Below are 17,996 nucleotides of genomic sequence, written 5' to 3'. Positions count from 1 at the left end.
CTCGCCCAAGGACCTGACGTTCAAGGTGGCTTTTCTCTTAGCTATTACCTCTCTAAAGAAGGTGGGAGATCTTCAAGCCCTGGCAGTAACACCAGCTTGCTTGGAGTTTGCCCCTGGCGGAGTTAAAGCCATTCTGCACCCGAGACCTGGCTTTGTGCCTAAGGTGCCTTCTAACACGGCACGGTCTCACGGTCCTGCAGGCATTCATCCTCCACCTCATGTGTCGGCAGAAGAAGAGAGGCTCCATTTGCTCTGCCCTGTCAGAGCTTTGAGCGTTACCTCGAGAGGTCCTCTTCTTGGAGGAGGTCGGACCAACTGTTAGTGTGTTTTGGGTCACCTAAGAAGGGGCTCCCTGCTTCGAAACAAACCATTAGTAATTGGATTGTTCAGGCTATTATCTCGGCCTATAAGGTGCGCAATTTGCCTTCACCTTTGGCCATAAGGGCTCATTCAACTAGAGGCATGGCGTCCTCTAGGGCTCTCTTATCGGGAGTGCCCCTCCAGGAGATCTGTGAGGCAGCCGGTTGGGCTACCCCGCACACTTTCATCAGGTTTTCTGCACCTCCCTAGTACGCCTGGCGCACTAGCTGAGTGCCTGAGTTCAGTTTCACTCTAGGGCAGGCCTTTTTCGGCGCGTGGCCTAGTGGGCATTCGTTCCCCAAAGAGTCGTTTTCAACGACGCAATGCGAGTTCCCTCGGAAGGGAACGTCTCGGGTTATGACTATAACCCTTGTTCCCTGTGAAGGGAACGAGACACTGCGTCGTCCTGCCACGCCCCTCAATGCCTGAGAGCGGCTTGCTTCATCGCTAGGCTAATGTGTTTGTGTGCCGGCGTCACTTTTATGCATCCGGTTATGCCGTCACATGTTACGTCATGACGCAACACCAATCAAGATTGGAATAGTTTCATTCATAATTCAGAGGCGCACGCTAAGGAGCGTTCCCCAAAGAGTCGTTTTCAACGACGCAGTGTCTCGTTCCCTTCTCAGGGAACAAGGGTTATAGTCATAACCCGAGACGTTTTCCAGCCTGTCAAGAAGTATGTTGTGATCGACAGTGTCAACTGCAGCACTGAGGTCGAGTAGTACCAGTACTGATAATTTGCCTGTATCAGTATTTAAGCGAATATTGTTTATTATCTTTATGAGCGCTGTCTCTGTGCTGTGATGCGATCGGAAACCAGATTGAAAATTGTCAAAGTATCCATTTGAGTTCAAGAATTTGTTCAGCTGATTGAAGACAACTTTTTCAATGATCTTACCTATGAAAGGAAGATTTGAGATCGGTCTATAGTTGCTTAATATGGTCTTATCCAGATTGCTCTTTTTCAAGAGGGGCTTGACAACTGCAGTTTTCAGGGAGTTTGGAAAACTCCCAGAGAGAAGTGAGGAGTTTATCACTTCTAGGAGATCTGCTTCTAAACAGTTGAACACACTTTTGAAAAAAGATGTGGGAAGTGCATCAAGGGCGCAGGTTAATGTTTTAAGGTGCTGTATGGTTTCTTCCAAAATGTTGCCATCAATTTCTTTGAAATAAGACATAGTAACTACTTTCTCAGGTTGTGGTTTGATTTGTCTGACCCCAGCACAACTCAAGGATGTGCTGATCACCTTTCTGATATTATTGATTTTTTCAGAGAAGAAAGAAGCAAACTCACTGCACTTGCTGTCTGAGAGCATTTCACTGGGAATCTGGCTTGAGGGGTTTGTCAGTCTCTCTACAGTCGCAAAAAGAGTGCGTGTGTTGTTTAAGTTGCTGTTTATAATATTCGAGAAAGTCTGTCTAGCTTTGCCTAGTTCCATATTAAAAGCATGGATACTGTCTTTGTAGGTTTTATAATGGACTACAAGTTTTGTCTTCCGCCACATGCGCTCTGCTTTTCTGCATTGTCTTTTCATATTTTGCACTGCTGTTGAGTTTCTCCAAGGTGCTTTTTGTCTGCCACTCTTCTTCCTGACTTTCACAGGAGCAATATCATCAATTACACTTTTATCTTTTGAGTTAAAAGAATCAAGGAGAAAATCAACAGAGTCAGCAGATATACTTGGTGTTAAAGATACAGCCTTCATAAATAGTACACTAGTGTTCTCATTTAAGCATCTCTTCTTAACACATTAGTTTTGTGAATCGCAAAGGGTGTATTTAATAAGTAAATATGTCTGCATAAATGAGCACTGCTCTGTTGTTGACACACACTCATAGAACACACAGGACTAATGATGCTCTGTTGATTTCAATGCTGCGGCCTCGCAAAATATGTGAACACTCCACATGAACTCCATCTCAGATGTAGATGCTTGATAATTCTATTCACTTTAAAACATTATTTGAAAACGGCATTGTGGAGCGGAGGGGGGCGGGGCCGGTCGGAATATCGCGCGCCCGGTCCCCAATCAGCCTGATGAGGCGCGCGAGGGATAAAGGCGGCCGGTGACGATTGTTCGAGAGAGAGAGAATTACGGACATGTCCGTCATGTGTGTTTATGTTTGTGCTTTGAGTTTTATTAAATATGATTTATGTTGACTAGCCGGTTCTCGCCTCCTCCTTGCCCATCCTTCAACTGTTTTACAGGCATTGAAAGAAATTTCACCTGATAAGAAACATATTAAAAATACTGTGAACTAGTGTACACAAAGTAACAGCTCTTACTGTTCTGCCAAAATAAAATCTAAATGGGTTGACTTAAATTATATTATTGTATAATATAACTACTGTATATTATTATTATTATTATTGCACATTACAATAATATTGAAATTATAAAATTTTCACAAAGTAATGTGATATCCTTTCACAACTAAAGTGAACACAAAAGATAAATTATCCATTCCACATTCCAGGTCCACATACAATGTGAAATAAATAAATACACCAATAGAACTGGCTTGAGGTTCACAGAAGATTTTCACAAGAATTACTGTTAATTTTGAAAATGTAAAAAAAATGTAATTAATTATTTTCTGTCTATTTTAAAATTAAATGTCTAGTTAAGTGGTTTCGGTGCATCACTAATAATAACATTTAGAATTTGTTTAATAATTCAAAACAATAATTTTCAGTTTTCGGTTTCAGTTTTCAGTACAGTGTTTCCAGAAATGTCGGTTTCAGTTTCGGCCAAGAATTGTTAATTTTACTGTATCACCAGTTTGCATGTATAGTGAAGGAAACCAAGGATTTATGACAGAGGACCAGAGACCAGGTGAGCAAAGGTTATGAAATACTACATTATGACTCTTTTTTTGTGAAAGAATCTTTACTAACACTAAAAGTGAATCTCAAGGAAAATAAATGGATGTCATAGAAAGGATGATACCATAAAAACATCCCAAGAAGAAACTTGGTTACCTTAGAAATGGATAAATATTCCAAAAAATCTATTTTCATTACTGACCAAAGCATAGCCTACGGCCATACAGACCACTTAAAGGAAAGAAGGGCTGGAATTTTTTGTTTGGGTTCACTGGCGAAGGTGCCTGCCTTGGTAGAAGGACACATTGTAATAAAGTCGGACAAGCTGGAAATATTTACAAAGCATGAATAGCAGTGGTGCATCGATCAGGAAATTTGAGGCTGAAACCAATCTCGATTTTTGTAAGTGACCTTTGCCACACTTTTGCAAGTTATATTGTGCAGTTAGATGTTTATGGCCCACACAATTAAATTACGGTGACACTTTACAAAAAGGTTCAACAATATTTCACAACATACTGTAGTTAACATGAACTATTGTTAGTTACAACATATACTATTACATTTTTTTTAATCAAAAGTTGTATTAATTAACATTAGTTAATGCACAATGAACTAACACTAAGAATATAACAATGAACGGTAATTTTAATAACATCACAATTAATAAATAAAAAATATATTGCTAACTGTTTGTTCATGATGCCTAATGCATTAACTAATGTTTACAAATTGAATATTTTTATAAAGTTACAAAAATTACATTAATTGTGAATTGCTAACATTTATTTGTTTTGAAACAGTTATGAATAGTTCTGTTGTCAAAAAAAGTTAATTGTGAAATACTGGTAAGCAGTACTAGGGGTATAATGGTTCTTGGTTAAAAAAAAAAAACATACGGTTCACCACCCACAATTTGGGAAACACTGGCACCGCAGATTCCTCAAGTTTACTGACGCATCTGGAGCACAACGTTTTGTGGAGAAAATAAAGCTTCAAATAGACACGAACAGTTACAACCTCCGCTAATGTACCTGAATGGATCAGAAGATGCATACGCTCCACCTATTTTTCGCGTGAGTCAACTTGATTACGTCACTGTTCTGCAAGTGTTGTGTGTAGATGAAAATGGCAAGTCCTACTATCCTACTAACGATATTACAGGTAAATTTGGTAATAAAGATTTGAATTGTAATTTTTGTAAAAACAATCTTGAGTCAGTTGAACATCTTTTCTTTAAATGTCCCCTTATCCAAAACTTTTGGTATGACCTATCCAAATTCTTCACATCAAAAACTAAATCAGATATTACCTTAACATTGTGTGATATAATTTGTTATTTTTCTCATTGTGATTATAATATAGAATATATAGGAAATATGATAATTTTATTGGCAAAATACTTTATTCATAAATGTAAATTTTCCTAAACAATACCCAAACTTATTCATTTTCTCCATGACTTTAAGTGCCTAATTAAGACACTAAAGACAATGAACAATAAAAAAAGTGTCAAAACTGTTAAATTGTATGACGAATTTCATAAATTACATAAATTGTAATAACATAATTTGTCAATCCACTGCCTCTGTATATTTAATTTATGTATTTGGATACTTATGTATTTTTTTCTTTTATTATTATTATTATTTTTTTTTAAAGTTTTCTCTTGTCTCCATTTTGTACTATTTTGTCATCCAGTGTTAATTTACATAATTGTTCAAGTCTCATTGAATTATCCTTGTATTATGTGTTCGCATAATTTTCCAATAAATAAAAAAAAAAAAAAAAAAAAATAGATATGTGACCTCATAAAAAAATTAAATAATAATAAAAAAAATAAAAAAAAAATATATAAAAAAGAAAGATGAAAATGGCAAGTGGAGAAAATGAGTCGCTGATAGAGAAGCCTCCTGCGTTATTCAGGTCTGCTGTCTAAAAACATTTTCTTTTTGCAGTCAATTACAACAGCGATGGTCAAAAAAAGTTTACAAAACAGGCACTATTTGCAGACATTGCTCGACACCACGTATACTGGTAATAATACATCGACATATGATAATTTACGCCAAAATCAACAGGGAAAGATAGCCGCAGAAGAGTCGAAACTGCACATACTCCCTTTCGTTTTTAAGCAAGCACTCAGTGATGATTCGGACAAGCATAAAACATTAACTAAAGTGATTGGGGTGTTCATTTTCAATGATATGCTTCTCTACTCCGGTGAAGAAGATGTGTGATTTCCGTGTATGATTAAAACACTCAAGCCACATCATAACATCCCTCGTTTCCATTTTAATAGCAAAGTTCCTTCTATAGTGATGAACAGCTTCCGAATATTGAATATATGTGCAGTAGAGTTTGAAATGCATTTATGTCGATGCATGTAGCGTAATAGTGCATCTTTTATTAAGTTCAAATATTTATTTCTTAATTAGAGAAAAGGATTTTTAAGTTAAAGACCCAGAAAAAATTAACCATGGTTTTACTATAGTGATATTGTAGAAATCATGGTTTTGATACAATTAACCATGGTTTTACAAAAGTAATACTCTATTTTCAATATAGTAACCATGATTATACTGTATATTGTAAACATGACAGTAATCAGGTTGATTCTGTGGTTACAATGTTTTTACTGTTTAAATAACAGTGATTTTTTTAAGGGCAAACCTGTTGGAAGTGTTTGTTACCAAATAGGGTATTCTTACTTTGGATTTGACAGTAATATTTTACAGAACAGTACCGAAACCGTGACCCTAAAACCGTAATACAAACCGAACCATGAGAAATTTGTAAAAACCATGAGAGCATCTCACACACAGCAGAGATATATTAAAAAAATTAAAATATATCCATTAAAAGCTCTAAAACTGCTCCAGTGTGAAATCATTAATATCTATGATTTGTTTAATTATTAACTCAAATTATTAAGCAAATGTGTGAAGAAGATGCACTACCTTAAATGTTGGTAGTTGCTATGGTTAAAATATAATTGCTGTGATTAGTGGTAATTTGACCAACATTAATCTGATTTAAATTGGGATCCTCATAGAATAGCAATGAGATGAGTGTCTGAAGAGATATTGAGAGCACCTGGAGAATTCTCATGTTTGATTGACACTGCATATTGAAGGGAATTAAGCTGAAAGTGCTCATGGTTGCTCAAATAGACTCTATCGCTCAACATGTCTGATTGTCACGACTCGTGTTACATCACGTATACTCAGATGTGCATACACATGTTTATTTGTTGTTTAATTCGTTTTTATACCCATTTGCAGTCTCTTTATCCGTGCTCACAGTCAGAATTACAACTGTAATGATTAAAAAAAAAATGGGCATGTATCAATATTGATACATGTGTAATTCTTATACATTTGTAAAAAAAAAAAGCATGTCTGAAATAGCATGTCAGAAAGTTTAAATTTGTTAATACTTAGAATTGCCAACAGTTCAGCCTCCAGAGGCCACACTGTCATGTGTCAAGTGCTGAGAAAGTGCTCATTCATTAAAGTAGCAGTAAATGTGTGATTCCCTGTGTGCTGCAAAAAAGAGAGCACCTTGGTGATGTCAGATGACGAGGACTCAACCAGGCTGGTGCCTTCCAGTGTGCCGGCCCAGTCTGAGGCTGACACGGAGCTGACCACCATGATTGCATGGGTCACCGCGAGTGTCGGGATTGACTGTAACCCTCCACCCTTCCCTGAGCACTTGCGGCTTGAAGACCCTAAACGGCTGAGGTGCGTGAGCACCTGGTCCCTGCGAACGCCCACTTCCTTTAATGGGGCAAGGGCTGCCTCCACAACCGTCATGAAGATGAGAGGGGACAGGGACAGGCTGAAGGGGAGGACATTGTACTGATTCGTCCGACCATCAAACGCGAACCATAGGAAGGGTCTGTGTCGATGTAAAATCAAGACGCGTCCATCAGGTCTACTGCCGTGAACCAATCTTGATGCCAGACACATGCCAAAATGTGCTTCTGCATCAGCCTACTCGGCATGGAGTTAGACTCAGTCTCAATTTCAGTGTGATTCACAAGCTAACACGCGCAATCGGTGCTGAACTGCCTGAACTTATTTAGCCGGTGAACAGTAGTCTCACTGAAATACTTTCAGAAGCTCCTAGGGCATATGGCATCCTCAGCTCTGGCTCCATGAGTCCCGAGGTACACATGGCACAGCGGAACATATCGCGTGGCTATCACGCCGGCCTGCCAACACTTTTTCAGCCCTTGGACAGAACTTGCATTTCTGCTGGCCAGAGTCCCCCTACAGCAAATGTCCAGGCGTGTCGTGGTCAAGACAGACGCCTCAAAGTCAAGCTGGGGCATCGCGTGAAAAGGATACGCAGCCGCCGGCCCCTGGACAGGACCGTGCCTGCGTTGGCAAATCAACTGCCTTTTGTTGCTGGTGGTGCAACTCGCCCTGCAGAGGCTATTGCCATTGATCCAAGTTAAGCACCAACAGCAAGTTGTTCATCCGAACCAACATGGCGACAGTAGCATATATAAACCGCCAAGGTGGCATATGCTATTGTCACCTGTCTCAACTCGCCCGTCATCTCCTCCTCTGGAGTCAGTGGTGACTCACATCCCCGACAACCTCAAAATCAGAGTGGAAGCATTTTCGCAACAGGTGATGCTCAGGGGAGTGTGGAGACTCCATCCCCAGGTGGTCCAGCTGATTTGGAGTCGGTTCGGCAAAGCAGAGTTAGACATGGTCTCTTCCAGAGAATCCTCCCAATGCCTGCACTGGTATGCCCAGAAGGGAGTCCTCTGAGCAGCTCTTTGTCTGCTTTAGCGGACAGCGGAAAGGGAAGCCTCTTTTTTTCCTCAAAAAGAGGCTTTTTCGTCCCATGTTCTTTCAGGCACGAAAGGGTAAGTTTTGTAATGTGGGGCAGCTGGCCAGGTGTACCGCTTGCATATAGTGCCTTTTCAATCCAGGAGGTGAAGCAGTGCACTCTTCTCTCCCATGCGAGTTCACAAACCATGAACCTTGGATGTCCTTCCTCCCTATCCCTCTGGCTCGCAAATACAGTGGAGGAATTCATAGTTATACCCAGTGCATGTGCTAAAGTGCCCTGTACTGGGGTAAGTGCTGCACAGGTGTCGGTTACCCCGGTAACCTCCTGTGATGTATCTTCCACACTACGGTCTCCCTTCGGTAGACCCGTGTCACCGTTGGGCAGAGCCCTCTCTATGTTAATAGAGCTCATCCCCTTCAAAGGGCAGGACCTATCGCCGCGGCCCTTCCATGTGTGGCCCTGAGCCCATGTGAGGTGTGGCCCTGAGCTACATGTTAGCAGTATAATTCGTTAGTGATCGGTTTATGTGTGTGTGCTGAATATACACGTGTGTTTTAAGAACGCTCGTAGTGAAGCGCCTGAACGCTCAAATACATGTTATGAAGAACAAAATGCACTTCAGTGTAGTCTGCAATAAGATATCTAAATTGGTACGACAACACTCAGAAGGCAGTTGTCCAAAATAGTGTTTGTAATACTCTACAAGGATTGCTGTGAAATTAAATTAGCCAATATGATCTTCATCTACCCCAGGTTTGTTTATGCATGCTGGCAACCACAGGATAGGATGAAGTCCTTCCAGGCAGCCACTGAGGACTAGATGTCTTTGCATATATTTTCAGCGAGTACGTGTGCAAGGGAGTGACAACAAGGAAGCTTTCTCTTGCTGAAATCCTGCATTGTGTAGGTGGCTTTGTAGCTTCTCCTGTTTGTCTACTGTAGAATATAATATCTGAATAGTCTGGTGTTCCTCACAAAAACATAAGAGCTGCTCTTCTACGAGGTACAGGCTCCATAATTCATTAAGTTATTTTAGGTTGGACTGTGTAACCCATCTAACCAATACATACATACATACATACATAAAAGGAAAGATATATATATATATATATACTGAGATATATATATATATATATCTCAGTGTTTCCTGCACCCCGCCAAAACTGAATTTCCAGGGCCAAGGCAAGAGAATGATACTCAAGTTGTGAGCTTGCAGTCTGAATTTAATGTGATGAGATAAAAAGAACACATTCTGTGAAATAAAGCAAAAACAACACGTCTTCCTATTGCATTGTGAAGGGCTGAATGATCCATCAAAATAAAATCGATATCAAGACATGGCCTTATGAATATTAAACTGCAAATGGCTGTGATCTAACCAAGCAAACACTCTGCATGTGCCACGTACTGCTCTGCGGAGGTCTGTTCTGAGCACACGTGAGGTGGTTGGTTCTGTGCTCCCTCCACGAATCTCATCTCATGCACAGAATAATGGATGTGTTGTGTTCAATTGTATTTACAGCGCTCTAAATTCACTTTAACTGGCCACTACAAGTTGCTGTACAATTACAAATCAATAAATATATATTTTTTATTTTTGAGAACTGAAGCGGAGATGAGAGCATTTTACCATATTGGAATTCAAAGACACGCTAATTCAAAGGCTTTTGTTAACACGACTTCACAGAGAAAATTACGGCATTTTTTAATCAGATCCCATAACAATACTGAGTAAAAAATTAAGGAATTATTAGAGAATTTACTTGTATAATTTGAATAGGGTTGTTGTTATTAGTTATTATAATACACTTGTATTTAGGGCATGACATTAACGCTTGTTTTTTTATATTGTAGTTTGGCTGGACAAATAGCCTGATTAGAACTTCAATAACGAAAAAATAACCAGCTATTTTTGTGATATAGTCTAAACCTGTTCCACATATTACAGTTAATATTCATAATAATAATCCAGAGTGAATAGCTGTATAATTCGCAAGCGATCGGTTTATGTGTGTGCTGAATATGCGCATGTGCTTTGAGAACGCTCATGGTGATGCTATATAAAATATAGATAATAATCTATATAAATAATATAGTATAAAATAATATAATATGGGAATACATATTTATCCTTAAATGACTCAAAATCATGAGATGTGAGAGTATATAATGGATGTAATGTATATTATAATAAGGCCAATAGGGAAATTAAATAAGGGCTGCTTTATGAAAATTATTATTATTTTTTTTTATATTTCCTGACAAAGAGTCACAAAGTCGGAGTGGCAGGGTAAGCAGTCTGACATATGAAGCAATGATCACGTATTTTGCGCAATATTTATGACAAGATAACTTTTTGTCATAGTCTCTGGTCAGTAACTTTAAAAAACATATATATATTATTACTCTCTGAATGCGAATTTTACATGCATTTGTTGCTTGGCAAGTGTTCATTTTGGAATCTGCATATGGGGTTTTCTTTGAGGTTCCACAGGACAAATATGTGGTTGACACATTCCAATCACACACCACAAGAGCTCTCAGCTTGGTCGACTTTCCACATCGTCACACACAAATAAGTTGGTTCAAAGCGGAAAAGACCAGTGTGTGTGTGTGTGTGTGTGTGTGTGTGTGTGTGTGTGAGTGTGTATATATATATATATATATATATATATATATATATATATATATATATATATATATATATACAGTGGGTACGGAAAGTATTCAGACCCCCTTAAATTTTTCACTCTTTGTTATATTGCAGCCATTTGCTAAAATCATTTAAGTTCATTTTTTTTCCTCATTATTGTACACACAGCACCCCATATTGACAGAAAAACACAGAATGGTTGACATTTTTGCACATTTATTAAAAAAGAAAAACTGAAATATGGTCCTAAGTATTCAGACCCTTTGTTCAGTATTTAGTAGAAGCACCCTTTTGATCTAATACAGCCATGAGTCTTTTTGGGAAAGATGCAACAAGTTTTTCACATCTGGATTTGGGTATCCTCTGCCATTCCTCCTTGCAGAACCTCTCCAGTTCTGTCAGGTTGGATGGTAAACGTCGGTGGACAGCCATTTTCAGGTCTCTCCAGAGATACTCAATTGGGTTTAAGTCAGGGCTCTGGCTGGGCCATTCAAGAACAGTCACGGAGTTGTTGTGAAGCCACTCCTTCATTATTTTAGCGATGTGCTTAGGGTCATTGTCTTGTTGGAAGGTGAACCTTCGGCCCAGTCTGAGGTCCAGAGCACTCTGGAGAAGGTTTTTGTCCAGGATATCCCTGTACTTGGCTGCATTCATCTTTCCCTCGATTGCAACCAGTCGTCCTGTCCCTGCAGCTGAAAAACACCCCCACAGCATGATGCTGTCACCACCATGCTTCACTGTTGAGACTGTATTGGACAGGTGATGAGCAGTGCCTGGTTTTCTCCACACATACCGCTTAGAATTAAGGCCAAAAAGTTCTATCTTGGTCTCATCAGACCAGAGAATCTTATTTATCACCATCTTGGAGTCCTTCAGGTGTTTTTTAGCAACCTCCATGCGGGCTTTCATGTGTCTTGCACTGAGGGGAGGCTTCCGTCGGGCCACTCTGCCATAAAGCCCCGACTGGTGGATGGCTGCAGTGATGGTTGACTTACTACAACTTTCTCCCATCTCCCGACTGCATCTCTGGAGCTCAGCCACAGTGATCTTTGGGTTCTTCTTTACCTCTCTCACAAAGGCTCTTCTCCCCCGATAGCTCAGTTTGGCCGGACGGCCAGCTCTAGGAAGGGTTCTGGTCATCCCAAACGTCTTCCATTTAAGGATTATGGAGGCCACTGTGCTCTTATGAACCTTAAGGGCAGCAGAATTTTTTTTTGCAACCTTGGCCAGATCTGTGCCTTGCCACAATTCTGTCTCTGAGCTCTTCAGGCAGTTCCTTTGACCTCATGATTCTCATTTGCTCTGACATGCACTGTGAGCTGTAAGGTCTTATATAGACAGGTGTGTGTCTTTCCTAATCAAGTCCAATCAGTATAATCAAACACAGCTGGACTCAATTGAAGGTGTAGAACCATCTCAAGGATGATCAGAAGAAATGGACAGCACCTGAGTTAAATATATGAGTGTCACAGCAAAGGGTCTGAATACTTAGGACCATGTGATATTTCAGTTTTTCTTTTTTAATAAATGTGCAAAAATGTCAACAATTCTCAATATGGGGTGCTGTGTGTACAATAATGAGGAAAAAAAAATGAACTTAAATGATTTTAGCAAATGGCTGCAATATAACAAAGAGTGAAAAATTTAAGGGGTCTGAATACTTTCAGTACCCACTGTATATATATATATATATATATATATATATATATATATATATATATATATATATATATATATATATATATGTATACCTATATACATATATACATACAATTACAATGTATGTGTGTGTGTGTTTAAAAGAGATTTCTATTGAGACACAAAGCTTTGCGTGGAGACATTCTACCATCGTTCTCTTGCTCATACTGAATCTCCAAAATTACCCCAATCCCAGGGTGCTATTACCACAGTGAAGCTAAACAACTTCTCATAGTAGAAATTTCTTTGAACTGATAAGCATGCTCCTTTGGAAATGGAATTTCATATTCTCTAGCCAGTATAAATGTAATTCATGCAAATGCACTAAACAAAGGATGGTTCCTTATTCAGAATACATAAATAATATTGTGAAATATTATGAAAACATTTATACAATATACTTTCTAAATCAGTATTTATATCTTGTTTTTCAGTGAAAAGATCAAGACATTCTTAAAACAAAATACAGTTAAAAACTGTACTTGAGAAGCAAAACTGCTTAAGATATTAAGACTTTCTTTTTTCTGGTTTTAGGCATAAACCTCACTAAATCTGGTTAGATTTATGCTTTAAACAAGAAATAATTATCAGCCAAAGGGCTAAGAAAAATACTCTTAATTCAATATATTTTCTAAACAAGTATTAATATTCTATGCAATTTTACTTCATCAGTATTTTATGTCTTGTTTTCCAGTAAAACTATATAAACAACCATAAAACTGGATAAGTCATAGTTTATTTATTTATGTATGCATGCATGTATGTATGTATTTATTTATTGCAATGATATAGCTTCAAAGAAAATGGGTGTTTTAAAATAAATGTGTAAACCTAAATAAACAAATAGTTTAAGCTAATAGAGTCCCTTAGCCCAATTTGAGTTAGAAGCAAATGTAAGTCAGGATATTAGCCAATTAAACAAGTAAATATCAATTAGCTGAAAATCTAATATCACCTCTGTACTGTGTGATATACAGTACTAAAACGACTCCCCTGGTTTCACATTCAGTTGGAATATATCTCGTCCTCTCAGTCCTACCTGCCTAAACTCCTGGTAGAGATTTTTTTCTTTTTTTTTGAGAAATCGTCTAGATATCCGAAAATAGAGAAGCTAACAAAACTCTGAAAGGATAAAAAGCTTCTGAGACACTTTTATCTGCATAAGAGGTACACATTTTGTAATACATTATACAGAAAATTCCATTCTCAGCACAGTTTATGTGTGCTTTAATCTGTACTATAAGTCCTTCCTTTCATCTCCACACTGGGGTGTCAGGAAAATGGCTTTATCAAATGTGATAAAATAAGTTATATAATCACATACACTGAAGGCAAGAACAAAAGCTTTAGATTTTAGATGGATGGACCTACTTAAACCTATGCACTGATAAAAAAAAAAAAAAAAAATATATATATATATATATAAATATACACATGAAGAATAGAAACGGAAAAAATTTGAGAGAACTTTTTTAACACTCCGAATGACAGAAGCTTCCAAAGCATTCCTTGTCTTTATCATAGTGCTGCAGAGTTACCCTGACCTCTGCCATCTAGTTGTGGAGACAGCATTCAAAGTATTAATTAGAACATTAATTCATTATATATATTATATACCTGCGCTCAACAATTCTTCCTTAAAGCCAAGTTTATACACACTGGAGTGAGAGAAAGAGAATGGGAACACTGAGGTGTATCGTGTAGGCAGGCGAGCAGTACAAGAATGACGAAGACGCTGACGGGATGAAGATGAAGTAGAACCCAAATGCAGTTTATTAACTAAAAACATGAAAGTATCCAAAACAAAATAAAAACCATGAACAAGAAACAAGAACCATGACAGCGAAACAACGAACCGAACAACGTAAGATCACCAATGAATAGACAGAACTGTTAACGTGATAAGACTAATAAACATGAACCAATGAAAAGACAATACTAATAATCCAAGAGCCAATAAGAACAAAACGTATGAAACAAGATGTCACATGAATATAAATGACAGAATCACATGTGGGGAACAGGAAATCATAAGACAAGAAACAGGAACAAGAAAAAACTGATGAGATTTTCAAAATAAAAGACATGAAATAACAAATGAACACAAACAAAAACTTTACATGAGGAAAATATTCAACTCTCCTCAACCCTGAAGAGTGCAGTACACAAGAGAGAAGCATATTACTGATGTGGAACAGGTAATGACACTAGTGTACTCACCATGAAGTGGTTGCGGAAGTTAGCCAGGTCTCCGAAGAAGTCCTCAATGCTGACAGTGTGTGGGTCGAAGGCGAAGTAGCTCCCCAGGCTCTCGTAGAGTTTCTGCATGTTCTTGTGCATGGTGGAAAGCTTCTCGTACTGCTCTCGCGAATGCTTGGAGAAGCCGTGAGAAGGAGACTGTTAAGGAAGGGCACAAGCAGGCTTGGTATTACTGTAGCCACTCCACAGCATACAGATTTGTACAGTGATGGATAAACAAGGACAAACGAAGCACTAGCTTCCTTTTTACAATCCTTTGACAGTAAGGTCATATGCAAAAAATTGAGCAAAGACAGCACTTCTACGCAGACTTCAGGTGAGACAAACAGAGCCAATAACCTTTCTATCTAAGTTTGGAATCATTGGTCCATTGAGCTATTAGCGCCGGTAGAGGAGTGATAGAGGAGCGTTTCATAGTTTGGGGGGAGGGGGGGGGGGTGCTAACACAGATTCTGGAGGGAATAGCTGATTGCAGTAATTGTTTCATTGTTTCTCCAAACAAGAGAGGGGTCAATGCTCGCTGAACCTCTGCGAGAGCTTAACTGTGTAATTTAAAGAGAAGATGAAGGCAGGTTTGCTCACTGACGGAGCTGTGTTATCTCGCAGATCAAGAGGCACACGTGGCCCGTCCCAGCCTCTTAAACTACACATACACAAACACAGGTAGCGCACATCAATAGAGCCACACTTTCTTTCAGCTGGATGCTAACAATGTGGCACGGCATACATAGACGGTGATTCAGTGAAACATTCAGCCTCCATTTTCCAGGTGATTGTGTTTCACCGATTCAAAGCAACACGGGTAGCCTGAGTTAGCCCTTTATGAAGAAACAGAGAGGCTACACATCTGGCATTTTATTTAAGCTATTCATATAAACGGCACAGATGAGTCAGATTGTTTAACAGACATTTTAGGACTTGAATTCTGTCACAGAAACATCTGCTTAGGACAGACTGAATGGGACCAATCAAACTTTTTTTCTTTTTAGGGTTGAGACTGCTCTGTTTTTAAATGCCTGATAAGAATTGATGGTTGGAATGGAGAGGAAGTATGCAAAGGTTTAATGGAGCTCAATCCTCAAGCATAAAGAGACTTATTTTGAATTGATTGCTGTAAAAATAGTCACACAATAGTCACCTCAAAAAACCCAGCGCTATGTTCACCCTAAGATCAAACATATATCTATTAAAATTCTACTTTTGTGGCTTTTAGTTAATGTCTGTTAGCTTTGAGGTCATCTACACTCACCGACCTCTTTATCAGGAACACCTGTAATCCTTATTATTCATGTGGTTATCTAATCAGCCAATCATGTGGGAGCAGTGTAATGCATAAAATCAATCAAATGCGGGTCAGAAGCTTCAGATAATGTTCACATTAACCATAAGAATGGGAAATTTGTTTTTATCTCAGTGAGTTTGACCGTGGCATGATTGTTGGTGCCAGAAGGGCTGAGTTTGAGTCTCTCTGTAACTGCTGATCTCTTGGGATTTTAACGGACAACAGTCTGTTAGAGTTTACTCAGAATGGTGCCAAAAACAAACAAAAAACATTCAATGTGTGACAGAAATGCCTTGTTGATGAGAGAGGTCAACGGAGAATGGCCAGACTGGTTTGAGCTGACAGAAAGGATGCAGTAACTCAGATAACCACTCTGAACAATTGGGTAGCTGGGCATGAATAAGTAGGTGTACAGGTGTACCTAATAAAGTGGTCAGTGAGTGTATGTCAACACAGGAATGAAAATGGCGCTGGTCAAACCAATTCATGGAGTCTTTAACAGAACAAATCTTTAATTTTATCCATCCATTCATCCAACCAATCAACAGCACACCCATCATCTACACATTTGTGCACTGATTAGGTAGTGTGCACTGATAAGAAATGGAAACATCTTTACTATTGTAATAGGGTCTAGGTCAGGGGTGTCAAACTCGGTTCCTGGAGGGCCACAGTCCAGCAGAGTTTAGCTTTAACCCTAATTAAACACACATGAAGCAGCTAATCAAGGTCTTCAGGAGTGCTTGAAGATTACAAGGAGGCATTTTGGAGCAGGGCTCGAACTAAACTCTGCAGGGCTGTGGCCCTCCAGGAACGGAGTTTGATACCCCTGGTCTAGGTAGTGTTACCAGGTCCATGCTGAGCCATCTTATCGGTACCACCCACTATTCTGCTATGACCTACATAAACACTCTACTCTCAAACTCCCAGTCATCCTCTGTGGTAGTCCTTAAAGCCTGAATGGAAACAGAATTTGAACTTGAATACCTGCAATAGTGGCCTTGTTTTATAAGTTCTTACGACAAGAGCAAATATTTTATTAAATCTTTCCTTAAAAGCAGATAAATTAAGCAGAATCAAACAAAAGGTTGAGCAATGTGTTCAATTGAACCGCCACATACTTTAATATCTTTAGTTTGATCAAGCTCTGTTTATTATGATGATACAGCAAAAGCAAAGCAATAGAGCTTTGAAGTTTGGTCTCGATTGGATAAGACACTGAAAATATTGCCTTTGCTTGTGTGTGTGTGTGTGTGTGTGTGTGTGTGTGTGTGTGTTTGACAACATCTCAGTGCAGTCTTACACAGATCCACTACACTGGGCTGAACCCTCACCAGCTATTATTTCCACATCAAAGATTTGTCACATTGACAACAGCTGACATGCACAGTCAAATATCAGTCCAGCATTCTCCTTCTTCACCTCAATCTCACACTCTTTCTTTCCTCTACCTCTGTAAGAACCTTCAAAGTACACTCTCCAGGCTTCTTTGTCACATCAGCTTCAAATGATGGGGTAGAGAGAGGATCCTGGGTAAAACAATGTGTGCTTCATTCTCTAAAGCAAGCACTGTGTGTTGGTTCTCTCTCTCTCTCTCTCTCTATCCAGCTGTCCTCAAAGGAATGAGTGAACACACATTTTCACAACAATATACCATATTTCAACTATACAGAGAGGCTAGCTTTCTTATCCTATAGAAAGATGTACCCTTGTTGAGAGTTTCCATACAAATAAATAGTAAATGATTGATGTGCATTACAAATGTTTTGACACTAACTGATATAAAAATACATTCAGTGTGAACGTCTCTATACAGCAATACATTTGGTCAATCACTTGTTTTCAAATTATTTTTGCTTGGCAACTTGTTGCATTGCAACTAATTAGGACACAGTGTTAGAATATGAGTCTAAAACACCTTGTATCCTCATTATAAAACTTTTTAAATATAATTCAGTAGAATGCAGCATATCATCCATTCAGCACATGGTAAATGAATAAAATTCTTCAGGACAGTGTAAAAAACAATTCCCTTATCCTTAAACTGAGCCAGAAAGTGAATTCCACCACTGCCACCTGTGAAGATGTCATAAATTACCTTGTTT

At 38.7% G+C, this 17,996-nt stretch overlaps 1 protein-coding gene across 5 annotated transcripts in view; it reads right to left on the bottom strand.

Moving 5' to 3' along the window:
• Positions 1-17,996, bottom strand: part of LOC127659387 (protein diaphanous homolog 2-like) — a 609,426-nt gene that overhangs the window by 103,635 nt on the left and 487,795 nt on the right. For all 5 annotated transcript variants that reach the window (XM_052149176.1, XM_052149179.1, XM_052149180.1 and 2 more), the window contains one exon: positions 14,571-14,735. In XM_052149176.1, the coding sequence (XP_052005136.1) occupies positions 14,571-14,735 (165 nt within the window). The remainder of the gene's footprint in view (positions 1-14,570; positions 14,736-17,996) is intronic.

This window comes from Xyrauchen texanus, chromosome 19, assembly GCF_025860055.1.
Source record: "Xyrauchen texanus isolate HMW12.3.18 chromosome 19, RBS_HiC_50CHRs, whole genome shotgun sequence".
In the NCBI taxonomy this organism is placed as follows: domain Eukaryota; kingdom Metazoa; phylum Chordata; class Actinopteri; order Cypriniformes; family Catostomidae; genus Xyrauchen; species Xyrauchen texanus.
Note: the sequence above shows the minus strand (reverse complement) of the source record. Positions and strands in the feature narration are given on the sequence as shown.